General features: G+C 49.3%; 1 protein-coding gene across 1 annotated transcript in view; it reads right to left on the bottom strand.

Annotated features, from left to right (window-relative positions):
* The window catches only part of SUV39H1 (SUV39H1 histone lysine methyltransferase), a 66,793-nt gene that overhangs the window by 18,874 nt on the left and 34,720 nt on the right, over positions 1 to 13,199 (bottom strand). The window contains exon 4 of the mRNA XM_086940346.1: positions 12,263 to 12,928. Within this exon, the coding sequence (XP_086796472.1) occupies positions 12,263 to 12,928 (666 nt within the window). The remainder of the gene's footprint in view (positions 1 to 12,262; positions 12,929 to 13,199) is intronic.

Here is a 13,199-nt window from a genome sequence, read left to right as displayed (position 1 = left end):
CATCCAGTAGATTATCCTCTAAATAACGGGACACTGATTTACTAACTACTCGCTCAAGAATTTTTACCAAGTAGGTTAACCGGGAGATAGGTCTATATTTAGACGGGCAAAGAGGATCAAGTGTTGGTTTCTTGCGTAACAGGGTCACTATTGCCTGTTTCCAGCATTCTGGGACCTCTACATTTATTCAATGATTGGCAGCAGATTTGATGCAGCCAAGGAAAGAGTTCCAACTTTGAATCCTTCCAAATACTCTGCGGGAAGGGGGTCCAAAGGTGACCCAAAATAAACAGTCAAAGCCATTTTAGTGAACATTTCCTCTGTGGGAATCTGAAACCACTCCAGAGTAGGCCGACGGTTTCGGTCTATGCCCTCATCCTGTTTCTCCAACATAATTGGCGCGGACAGATCATTCTCCTCATTCATAGGTAGGTTGTTACATCATCCGCCCCAATCTGGTTCTTTAAATTAAGGCTGCCAATGATTTTATGGATCTTTTCATCAAAATAAATTACCAGATTTTCACACCTTCAGTCCGAATAGGACATGAATAAGACTCAGCGCTACAGATACCTGCAGCTGACCCATGCGTGGCGAGCACAAAATATAGACACCACGGACATCCCTGAGTTTGCACCGCTGGAGGGGCGACTTCTGATGGGGAAGATACCGGAGAAGGCTGTCTCATGGACATATAGGACATTAGTTAATAACAAGCCAGACACTTTGCAGAAGTTGAGAGCCAAATGGGAGTCAGAGTTGGAAAATAGATGACATTCACTGGGAAATGGCGCTGATGCAGCCCCGCGAGGTAGCCATTAAGTCTAGGCTCCGACCGATTCAATTCAAGTATTTGCATAGAGCATGATGAAAGAGCGTGATTGAATCGCAAAGGGAGGGCGGATACCCCAGATTGCTTGCGCTGTGGGGCTTAGATAGGCACATTCTTCCACACAGGGACTGCCATCAGATCCAAAAGGTATTGGAACACTTTGGTGGGAGAGCTAGGTGCGGTTCTGGGTGTGACGGTTCCGCTCAGCCCGCAGTTTGTTTTACAGGGAATAGCCACTGAAACTGATCTCCCCAAACCAAAGATAACCCTACTTCAATTAGGATTAGTGGTGGCAAAACGTAACTGGCTAAGGCGTGGAGGCAGTGGCAAACCCATCTTTAATAGAATGGGGAAAAAAAGCATGGACATGTATATGTTGGGGGAAAAAGACTACTTCTAAAGGTACAGGGTTGTCCCAAAAAGTTGTGGAAAATATGGAAACCATGGCTCACACATTATGGTCTTTCACTCTCAGATACAAAGTGATTTCCTATGGCGGGGGTACGAGCCGCGAAACAAGAAAGTAACTGCAATGGTGTATAAGTATATGATGAGGCTGCTGGATTGTCGAAAACTGTTTTTGTATGATGCTGCTGTTGTAGGGATGGTGCTGCTGCGTTTTGCTACTGCGAAATGTCTTTGCAATGTATTTAAGAAAATGTTACTATATTTAAAAAAATTAAACAATAAATAAATTGCCAGATTGTCACATAGCTTCTGCATGGCTATGATCTTTTTACTTACACATGCCGGCTTAGATGGATCCTTTACTATGTTAAAACAAGCACTGGCATAGCCAACTGGTCTTACGTTTTGGACCATATGTGTTTAGCCAAAACGTTTGGCTATGTTGTAGAGCATTGTGGCTGATGTGTGTCTGGTCCCCATGCATGTCCCCTCCACAAGAGTGCGCGTAGTTGAACTCGCACAGAGTAAACAAAAGCAACGCAAAGCTTGAAGCACAAGTTACTTGCCTTCGGCAATGATCTATCTGTAAGAAACAGTAGTTAGTATCAGATTCCTTACCTTAGAATATCCCCAGGCGTCAGACTGGATGCGGAAAGTTTTGCGTAGCAGTACCCCTGCGTGTCGGTAGGCGTCGCCCGCGGCTCCGCGTCAGTTGTCACCGTGATGACGGAGTACTTAGACGCCGCCCTCGCGCGCTGACGTCAGTTCTTATACACAGCTTTTCCGTGCCAGAAACGCAGAGCCATGATAAAAACCAACACTGGGACCATGAAAACTAGGGCCCTAAAAGGGATGAACCTTAACCCTAGATATCGGTTCACAGAACGGGGAGGATAGGTGGGGCGGTAAGGAATCTAATACTAACTACTGTTTCTTACAGATATATTGTTACCGAAGGTAAGTAACTTGTGCATCTGAATGAAACAGGTTAGTATTAGATTCCTTACCTTAGAATAGATACCCCAGCAATACCAACCCTGGAGGCGGGTATGCGAACCAATAATCACACCAGAAAGTCCTGGAGAACGGAAGAAAAAGCCATCTCTCCGGACTTGGCTGTCCAGGCAGTAGTGTCTTGCGAACGTGTGCAGCGAGGCCCACGTAGCTGCCTGACAGATGTCCTGTATGGGGACTACCCGGCTCAGGGCCGTAGTAGCCGCCTTGGCCAGAGTGGAATGGGCCCTCAGCCCCACAGGAGGCTCCTTTTTAGCCAAAGAATAGCATGCCTTGATGCACAACACGACTCACCGAGAGATGGTCCGTTTGTGCCCGTAACTTGTTAGCGCCCATGTAACCAACAAAGAGTTGGTCATCCACCCGGAACAGGCATGTGTGATCAAGGTAGAAGGAGAGCGCACGTTTTGGGTCCAGACGGTGGAGCCTCTCTTCCTCTTTTGAGGGATGCGGAGGTGTAAAGAATGGGGGGGGGGGGGGGGGGCAAGGTGATGGACTGCCCGATGTGGAAGGCCTTGACTACCTTGGGCGGGAAAGAGGGACGCGTTCTCAACACAACCTTGTCCGGATGGACAGAAAGGAAAGGAGGCTTGGAAGAAAGAGCCTGGAGCGCACTAACTCTCCTGGCAGAGGTGATGGCAACCAGGAAAGCAGTATTAAGAGTAAGAAGACGAAGAGGGCAATTGTGAAGTGGCGCCAAGTCCAGATCCGCTCTGATGAACAGGAGCTTCTGAGAGGGGCACATGTGTAACTTCGGCACATTGCTGGAGAACCCCAGCAATGGCAGGAGGTCGGCCGTAGTCTGGAGGTGGCCGACGACTGTCTGGGGCGAGCCCACCTTCAACAACCAGTCGTCGAGATAGGGGGGAAGACTGAACCCCTAATGTGCGCAGATAAGCTGCGTTCACCGCCATCACTTTCGTGAACACCCGAGGGGCGCTGGTAAGGCCGAAGAAGAGCACGGTAAACAAAGTGCTCGTGGCCTACCGTGAACCGCAGGTAGCGCCGGTGGGCCGGCAGGACAGGGATGTGGAAATATGCGTCCTGCAAGTCCAACGCTACGATCCAGTATCCTGGGTCTTGGGCAGCTAAGACCGGAGCCAAAGTCAGCATCTTGAACTTATCCTTCCGGAGGAAGCCGTTGATGTTCCGGAGGTCCAAGATGGGGCTTAGGCCCCCTTTGTCCTTCTTGGGAACCAGAAAGTAGTGTGAATAGCAACCACACCCCACTTCTGGCCCAGGAACACGCTCGATGGCCCCCTTGGCCAAGAGGGCCGTAACTTTCTCCTGCAGAAGATTCAAGTGATCCCCCGACACGGTGGTATTGCGGTGGCATGGCTGGAGGAGTCGACTTGAAGGGGAGGGAGTAGCCCCTTCGGACGATTTGCAGCACCCACCTGTCTGAAGTGATGGTGCGCCAGTGGAGGAGGTCATGTTGAACCCTGCCCCCCACTGGCGTCGATCGGTCCGGAAAGCTCGGACTAGGAGGGCTTTGAGGCAGATGCTGCAGGGGTGGATGTTGACTGGCCTCGCCGCTGTCCCGGCCACCGCGGTTACCACGTCCGCCGCCGCGCTGGATGTTAGTCAGCGGCCTGTGGCTGGCAGGACGTGTGGGGACGCCCCTTCCTTGGCCACGAAAGGCAGACTGCTGCCGACGCGGGCCGACAGGCCCAAGGACTTGGCCGTAGCCCTCGAGTCCTTGAGCCGTTCAAGCGCATGATCTGGTTTGCCACCAAAGAGGTGGCTGCCATCAAACGGCATGTCCATGAGGGTGCTCTGGACATCAGTCGATAAGTTGGCGGACCTCAACCAGGCGTGGCGCCGAGCCACCACCGTCGTGGACATCGCCCTGCCCAGTGAGTCTGTGGTACCCAGCCCACATAATATAGAATGCAGCGCTGCGTCTCGTCCCTCTGCGAAGGCTTGAGCGAGCTTTGCCCGGGTCCCTTCCGGGCACTCTGGCAGCACGGCCGCAACCGTATCCCACAGAGTGGGTATAACGGCCCAAGAGGCGGCGGTGTTGACTGACCGCAGTCCGCAGCTAAGGGACGAGAACAGTTTCTTACCAAACTGTTCGTACCTCTTGGATTCCCGATCTGAGTCAGAAGAGCGGTGCTGCTGCTTTGACTTCTTGTGCCTCTTACAAGAGTACTTGGAGCTCGACGAGTGGTGACGGCTCTACGAGCTGCGATGACTCCGGCCCCGCGACCGGTCCCTCGACCTCCTCCTAGAACAGGACTTCTAACGGCGCGGGGCAGACTTCCAGAGCTCGAGGGCATACGGGACCGCTCCCGCCTAGCCTTTTGCAACAAGGCCAGGCAGTTGGGGCATGACTTATCGTCGAACCCCAAGCAGTGTAGGCACTGGCGATGGGGGTCGGTAACCGACATCAGTCGGTCGCAGTCGGCACAGGGCTTGAACCTGGACATCCCTACCGGCACCGATTGAGTCATTGGACTCAAAAAACAGATCAAAAAGATCGAAAAAGCTTAGTCAAAAAATGAATAAGTGCACCACTTTGTCCGGATCAGCGCTTGCTGGTGCGGAAAAAAGAAGAACGGACGTCAGCGCGCGAGGGAGGCGTCAAAGTACTCAGACGACGTCATCACGGCGCCAACGACTAACGCGGAGCCGCGGACGACGCGCAGGGGTACTGCTACACAAAACCTTCCGGATTCAGTCCGACGCCTAGGGATATTCTAAGGTAAGGAATCTAATACTAACCTGTTTATTTCAGATACATGCAGCCACTAAGTAGAGTTGTGCTAATCAGCGTGAGGAAAAGCTGCACAAACCAACAGAACAGAGCTGGCGAAAACAAGGAGAAATCAGCTGAAAATATGCTGTGCGAGTCAGCATAGGACGACCCAGTTGAAAAACGACACTGCCTTGGTACGAAGAGCAAAGTTATGATTGACTGGGCCACGTGAAGAAGAGAAAAACAGCCAATGACCTGGAGGAAGCAGACTAGGACTGCCAATGAGGCTGGAAGGAGCAACACTACTTGCCTGACCTGCACGTAGTACCAAGAGGCAACAGGCAGGCGATGGTAAAAGGAGACAGCAGAAAACTGCCAATAGGCGGAAGTCAGGAAAGCTCCGCAGTGAGGAGAAAGGGTGACGATCAGGTTAGTCAGGTTTTTGGAGTTCACTTGGGCTTAGACTGAATTTCATAGAAAACATTTAAGTGACCGGTCAGGTGAAAATGAATCATTTTAATAGGACGACTAGAGACTTTCCAATTCTATTTTCTGAGTTCTAACTCTGTTTTTGGTCAAAGTGAAGGATTAATCATAAGATCCTCTTCTATTAGTGATTAGATCAGACTGAGGGCCACTTTCCATGTCTGGGCAATGGTTTAGGGAAATCTCCACTAACTGATCAAAGGGCGTTAGTCCCCCTTTAGCCCAGAACCTAGGTCCCATAGACAAAGCATGTGCCTTACACTTTTGCATAATGCCACGTCCCAACGCTAGGAAAGAACTTGAGGCAACTTTTGTAATTTTCTGTAATTTTACGCCAAACATATCTGCTTCTTTAAGTTGGACCTCTGAAAAATGAACGGCTATTGTAGGTCAAAGTAAAATAGTATTCACCCATTCCTCAGGCAATCATCTACCTTCGCCCCACTATGATGGTTAAAGTATTTCACATGATTGCAGACTCCGAAGTGAAGTAGAATTTCATTATCTAAAAAGAAAGCATTTTAAAAATATCCTGGTAAGCATAAACACATTCAGTCCGTGTTACAGCATTCTATTACTAAAGGTTGTAGAAATTGTATTATGTGCCTTTTCAAGCCAGTAATACAACTATTGGGTAAATGTAGATCCCACTTCCATGGATCTTTGCTCCTGCTGCAGTGTTAGGACTTCAGAAAGACCCATGCAAGGACGGTCTGGGTGAAATATACGGTGGTGGGGACTGAAGGTACAGGAAAATATTCAGAAAGGAGTTGAATCACTCATTTAATTACAGTAAAACATCTGCCATCCTAGAATGGATAACAATTGGGGAACGAGCAATGTGTTCCACTGCTGCGGCTTGAGGACCACTACTTCCTTGTGCTGCCTAATGCTTTGGTAATGCTGTCCATAATTGAGGGTATTGCGGAAACTAGGCTTGTGATAATGCCTTTTTCTAGTCTCACAACCATCCAGCTATATGCTTTATTTTTATGCAAGATCATTCAATATAAACTCTACAATAAGAGTGCTGCCAACTCAGAAACATGGACATTTTTCCTGAAGATAAACAAACTTGATGTAGAACTTTCTAATATACTAGTGTACAGTTGGTAAGGTATCCTGAGGCTGAGAATTCACTTGGCGCCTCGCTGTTGGTCACGCTGGTCGCGTTTCCTTGTGCATTGCACTGCTGCATTTTAAAGCACCGTTTTTGGCATTTATTTTTATTTTATTTGCATTATCCCTCGTTTTTAGCTCCCCTCCTGCCCCCTACCTTGCACATAATTTCTGGAACAACCACCGCTGTTTGGCGGGTCCGGTTCTGGGGAGGTTGTGGTTGACAGCGGACATCTTGCCTTGGGTAGTGGAGTGTGAGCGCCATCTTGGAGCGTCCAGGTGAGCTGGGACGCGGAGAGCACGCTATTTAGGGCGAGCATCACGAGGGGATTACCTGGTAAGATATCCGGAGGCTGAGAATTCACTTGGCGCCTCGCTGTTGGTCGCGGTTCCTTGTGCATTGCACTGCTGCATTTTAAAGCCCCGTTTTTGGCATTTATTTTTATTTTATTTGCATTATCCCTCGTTTTTAGCTCCCCTCCTGCCCCCTACCTTGCACATAATTTCTGGAACCACCACCGCTGTTTGGCGGGTCCGGTTCTGGGGAGGTTGTGGTTGACGGCGGACATCTTGCCTTGGGTAGTGGAGTGTGAGCGCCATCTTGGAGCGTCCAGGTGAGCTGGGACGCGGAGAGCACGCTATTTAAAGCTCGCTTGAATTCGCGCAGCGGTTACGCGCAGCAGTGGCGCCCTCACTGCGCCTGAGTCGTGCCAGAGTCCTGCCCGTCTGCACCCGTCCACGATCCGGAGGCGTTTGAGGCGGGACTCTGGAACTCGTCTTATCTATCTAGCAGGTAGGCTTTTCATGATTGTAGAGCCGGCGCTTTGACCCGCCTTGCCACGATGATCTCCTATAGCGCTGCTGCCTTGTTTGCTCTTCGTCCCCCTCGAGTGGGATGTAATTCTCTTTTCCCGGAGGTCGCCTTCTGGGTAAAGGCTGTCCCGTCTGTGGGTGGCGCGCTTCGCCTACGCCAACACCTGTCCCCTCTGTCTTGTCATAGTGCCCTCTTGAACACCAGGTCCCTGGCCTGTCACTCTTCGGATATCTGGGATCTTTTGGCACATTCTAAACTATCATGTCTATTTCTGACTGAGACGTGGTTAGGGGCGGGCTCGGAACCGGACATTGCCTGTGCCCTGCCTTCTAACTATACCATCTTAAGGAAAGACAGAGTTGGGGGCAGAGGTGGTGGAGTGGCCTTGATAGTAGACAAGGCCTTGGGGTGTTCGTCCTTCCCGGTGGACAATATCACAGGATGTGAAGCCCTTGGCTTCAATCTCCATCTTTCGGCTACACAGACGTGTACTGGGATTCTCATCTATAGACCACCGGGTCCCATTGGCTCTTTTTTTGAGGACCTGCAGTCTGCTTTAGCTACACCCTGCATGCGAGTAGAGCACTGCATGCTGCTGGGCGATTTAAACTTGCACATGGATTCAATAACAGACGCTGAAGCGTCCAAACTGGGGGACATCACTACACTGCTGGGCCTCGCCCCTTTCATAGATAGTTCCACCCATGTCAAAGGCCACACGCTTGACTTAATTTTTTCTACGGTGCCTATCGAGGTGTCCCCGCCGCTCCCTGTTCTCTGGTCAGACCATTTTATAATAAATTTTGTTATAATACATGAGTCTAGGACCAGCCAAAGATCACAGAGGGAGAAGACTCGACAGTCTAGAGCTTTTCACTTAGTGACAGCTGACATGCTCTCTGATGCGCTATATCAACACCCATGTCAACTGACAGGGCACCTAGAAGTTGATGTAACTTTGGTGCAGAACTGGTTACAAACAAGATTTGAGAAGTTAGCTCCTTTGAAGGCAGTTAGAACAGCCCCTTGCCATGACTCCGCTCCTTGGTTTACCCCCACACTACGTACAATGCGCCAAGATTGCAAAAAGGCGGAAAGACTCTGGCGCCGTATGTACGATCCTGTGGAGAAGACCAAGTATCGTGATGTTATGAAACTGTATCACAAACAGATTGCTGTAGCCAAAAAGGACTACCTCGAACATAGAATAGACCAAGCTGATAACACGAGCAGGGAACTGTTCAGAATTGTGAAGGAGTTTGTAGATCCGGCTGCAGGCGCCCTCTCACACTCACACGGAAGATTGGATTAGGCAGCTTGCTGACTTTGTCACAAAAATCATAAAGATTCAGGACTCTTTTCCCCGTGGCTCCTTTTGTGGATGCCGCTGCCCCAGTTTCCAACTGGAGGTCGGCTTCTACCTCAGAGGTAGAGCCAGGGCCCACACTATCGGTTTTTCCCCAGTTGTCCTGTGAAACCTCACTTGAGCTACTATCCCGGCTTCAATCCGGTTCACCTTTGGATGCCTGTCCAGCTAAGTGTCTGGCCAAGGTGGCTTCGGCAGTGAACAGCTTGCTGAACCCCCTGCTCAATTTGTCACTGAGCTCCGGGGTGGTACCTCGAGAATGGAAAAATGCACTCATTCTGCCGCTGATCAAAAAGCCTCTGTTAGATCCCCTGCAGCTGGCTAACTATAGACCGATCTCCCTCCTCCCTGCTCTGGCGAAGGTGGTTGAGAAACATGTTCAACACTCACCACCTTTATCGAGAATAACAACCTGCTCCATGATTCTCAATCTGGCTTCCGGGCTAATTACAGCACGGAGACAGCCCTCGTGGAGGTGACCGACGCCATCAGGGAGACGCTCGATCTGGGGGGAAAGGCTATGTTAGTCATGCTCGACCTGTCGGCGGCGTTCGACACCGTTCCCCACGCAGGCCTCCTTTTAAGACTCAGGGAGATAGGACTGAGGGGGACGGTGCTGGACTGGTTCCAATCCTTCCTAGCCGACCGTCGGCAGGTGATCTGGGCTCCACCGTTCTCCGCGGAAATGCCATCGCTAGAGGTGGGGGTGCCTCAAGGGTCCATTCTGAGCCCCACCATCTTTAACATCTATATGGCCCCTCTGGCGAGGGTAGCGGAGGCTTATGGGGCCCGGGTCATAACATACGCTGATGACACTCAGCTCCTGTTTACATGCAGGAAGGGAGAGGTGTTTGACGGCGACAGAATTAAAGACTGTTTGAGTGCAGTTTTCAAGTGGTTTCAGCGGCACAGCCTGAAATGCAACTCAGATAAGTCTGAGCTGCTCTTTTTCGGCTGTGCCCCTGATCCTGGTTGGAAGTCGTGGTGGCCCCAGGATATGTTTCCTCCTGAGACGTCATCTTCCCAAGTGAAAAACCTTGGAGTTGTATTCGATGACGATCTCTCTTTTCGACCTCACATTTTGGGGCTATCGGGGAAATGCTTCGGCATCCTTAAGATGCTTAGGAAATTCCTTCCACTGCTTTCCCTACAATACCGTAAGACCGTAGTCCAGGCGCTTGTGGGATCTAGATTAGATTACGCTAATGCGCTCTTTGCAGGTCTGCCAAAGTACCTCTTGTCCAGACTGCAAATCGTCCAAAACTCGGCGGCTAGAGCCATATTTGGCCTGCCAAGGAGAGCCAGTGCCTCAGTGCTGCTTAAAAGGCTGCACTGGCTACCTATTTCGAGTAGAATTAGGTTCAAAATCCTCACGTTGGCATTTAAAGCCCTTCATTCTATTGGCCCCGGCTACATTAGGAAGCGCATTGCTCCCTATGTTCCGGAGGATGTTGCGGTCTGCTGATTTGGCAAAAATGGTAGTTCCTGCTGTGAAACGAGTCCGGATGGGAGGCCGGTCCTTCCAATATGTGGCGGCTCGTTTTTGGAATGAGCTCCCTCTCTCCCTCCGCAAAGCCAATAATCTTCTGGCTTTCAGGAAGGAGCTGAAGACCGTGCTTTTCTCTACATGATCTCTGTGACTGCTGTGTCTCTGCTTTGTTGTTTTCTGAGTTTTTCAGGCCTCTTTGCTAAAGCGCCGGGACACCCCTCGGGGTAGCCGTGCGCTCTAAAAGTACGGCTATAACATAACAGTTTCAGGTAATATTTACTGGATGCAAACACAGATTCCAGGAAGTTCTGACGAATATGAAATATTAGCTGTTGCATCCAATCTGCACTTTATTTCACAATCCTTCTCTTCTGATCCAGAGATGTAGGTTAAGTGCCCAGAGAAAAGATGGCAGATTCGAAACTGCATGAACTCGTGTGCAGCTTCTGAAAGGGAGCAAATTGCACCGGTCACTCTGCTCTGTGTTTTAGTGTCTGTCCTCCAGGTAAAACAGATGCTACACTGATCAACACCAACTATGCAAGCAAATCAGCAGTGAACGTGGGTGGGCCAATTAAAACTTCCCTGCGTTTCTCCATCGTTACAAGCCCCTACATTATCTACAGAGAACAGAAGAATGAGGCACATCTACCAGCCAAAAACCTCTTGGTTGACGTCAGATTGCACTTTACTCTGGCATGATCCCATAGTTACAGAAATGTCAAGGACTCCGAACAGGGTGAATCCAAGAGGGAATGAAAACCAAAGGAGGCACAATCTGGTAAAGCAAGAGCATGCTGATACATCCACAACCCTTCAGGCTGTGGGCTCAGCCAAGGGGTTGAGGAGGGGTGCGAGACAGACCGTGTGAAAAATCAATCTTTTCCTCATGAAAGTGTAAAATGTTACAGGCAATGGGGAAAGTAAGGCAGTTAAAAAATTGTTTTCGCACAAGGAGGCACAAATCCTACCGAAATCATTTCCCAAATTTTCTATAAATTATTTATATTTATGTAGCGCGAACATGATCCTGAGGGATATCAGAGCGCATTGCAAAAACTGTATATGTTCAAGGAAGTTACCCAAGTTTTAGGGGCATAAGAAGGAGATAAGACATCGATAAAAAGGAGGGAAGTCAAACTTTGCACAAAAAAAAAAGAGATCCAGATATTTGGAGGTAAAAGGAAATTCCACACTGCACCCTCTATAGGCAGCAGAGCCATGTAAAGTGCAGGAACTAGGTACACCACACCATGCCACAGTCTCTAGCGGCTAGCCATTAACCTTCTAAGTTCCAAGAACCGGGCGTGCGAGTATGCATAAATCAATTAGATGAGATCAATAAAATACAAATGGGACCGGAAAGCCCACACTGGAGCAGAGGATAGGACACAAACCAGAAAACAACACCTTTGTCACTTCTAAGCAACCTCACCCCCCCCCCCCCCACTCCCCACCACCACCACCACCACCACTTTCAGAAGAAAGTAACTTTTCTAGCATTCAGTGAAGCGTTTCACCATCTATTCCAAAACATCCAGTGACTGGAGAATGAAATTATATTACATTCACGAAAATCGTGCTCATACAAAACAATCCTCTAGTTGCCACTGTTTAGTTACATGTGAGGCTTCCAAACAGGAACTGGGACAGACACTCTAGAAACAGAATGAGGTGACTGAATCATTAAAGTGCAAAGCTGCCATTAACCCCCAATCCCTCCCCCAGTAACCGAAAGCCACATCCCTCCACCTAGAACGCGATCAGCTTACTTCAGCCAACAAATTAAGACAGCTGGGAATCGAAGTACGCATGTATGTAGCAGGTCATTCCAGAATTTGTACAAATCAAGAACTAGAACATACAATTGGAATAGTCAAGAAGCCTGCAAGGTACATGCAGAGATGTGGTCCACGCTACGCAACATCAGATTCCTGTTCCACCTTCAGAGGAAGCACCTCTTTATAGAACAAGGCCTGCCAACATAATGGTGAAGGCGAATATCACTGACCAACAAGACAAAATAAAACTCCTACCTCTCCAACATACTCCATGACAAAACTGTTCTTCCGAATCTTCTCCAAAGTGCGTACACCCCAGCCTCGATGGTTGGGGGTTCGGAATATACACATGTCGTACTGAATGCCCTTCTGCACCACCCGGTTGGGGCAGTCCATGCCACACAGGCAGCGTTTGTTGCACTCGTAGATAGGCTTCCCAGCCCTAATCTTCACCTGGCCCTGGTCATTGTAGGCAAAGCGGTTCTGGGATGCACCAGGGCAGCAGCCGTCTACTGCTTTAACGTAGCAGTCCTTGCATTCACAGCCCACTGCCACTTCAGTTAGGTTGATGCCATCACCGACCTTATACTCATTAATGTATACAAAATCTTTGGGTGGGCCCTCCAGATCGACTTCGTTTTCCACCTTGATTATGCCGTTGTGGTTGCGCTTGACATTGAGATGGTGCTCCCACTGGCGCAGGGCTTTGCGTGTTTTAGCCTTTTGCACCAAGTAGCTGGAGAGGCTCTGGTCCAGCCGACGCACACCCTTTCGTAGCTTGCCTTCCCGGCGGATAACTTCATTCTCAAGGTCTTTGTGGAACTGCTTTAGTAGATTGAAGCACTTTAGGTTCTTGCGGGGCTCCCAGGTATTTTGCGATTCAGGATACCCTTTCCACTTCACCATATAAAATTCCTCGTCCTGCAAAACATGAAGACACGATGAGGATAGCATTCATGGTTTTCGTGAGACAAGAGTTCAAACAATGAAGCTCTGGTTTCTAAAAAGTGTAGTCTTTACAGACTTTATTGGGATTTCACACTAGTGACCAACCTGTACAGTAACAGGTAGAGCCAATATCTCTACCATCACTATCTCCTCTCAAATGCATGTAATAGTCTTAGAATAAGAATCTCCCTTAGTCTGAAATAACAAGTAGCATTGGCAAAGCCAACAGGTCTCGCCTCTGAAA

This window comes from Lissotriton vulgaris, chromosome 10, assembly GCF_964263255.1.
Source record: "Lissotriton vulgaris chromosome 10, aLisVul1.2, whole genome shotgun sequence".
Classification (NCBI taxonomy): domain Eukaryota; kingdom Metazoa; phylum Chordata; class Amphibia; order Caudata; family Salamandridae; genus Lissotriton; species Lissotriton vulgaris.
The sequence above is the reverse complement of the archived record's forward strand: the minus strand, read 5'-3'. Positions and strand labels throughout refer to the sequence as shown.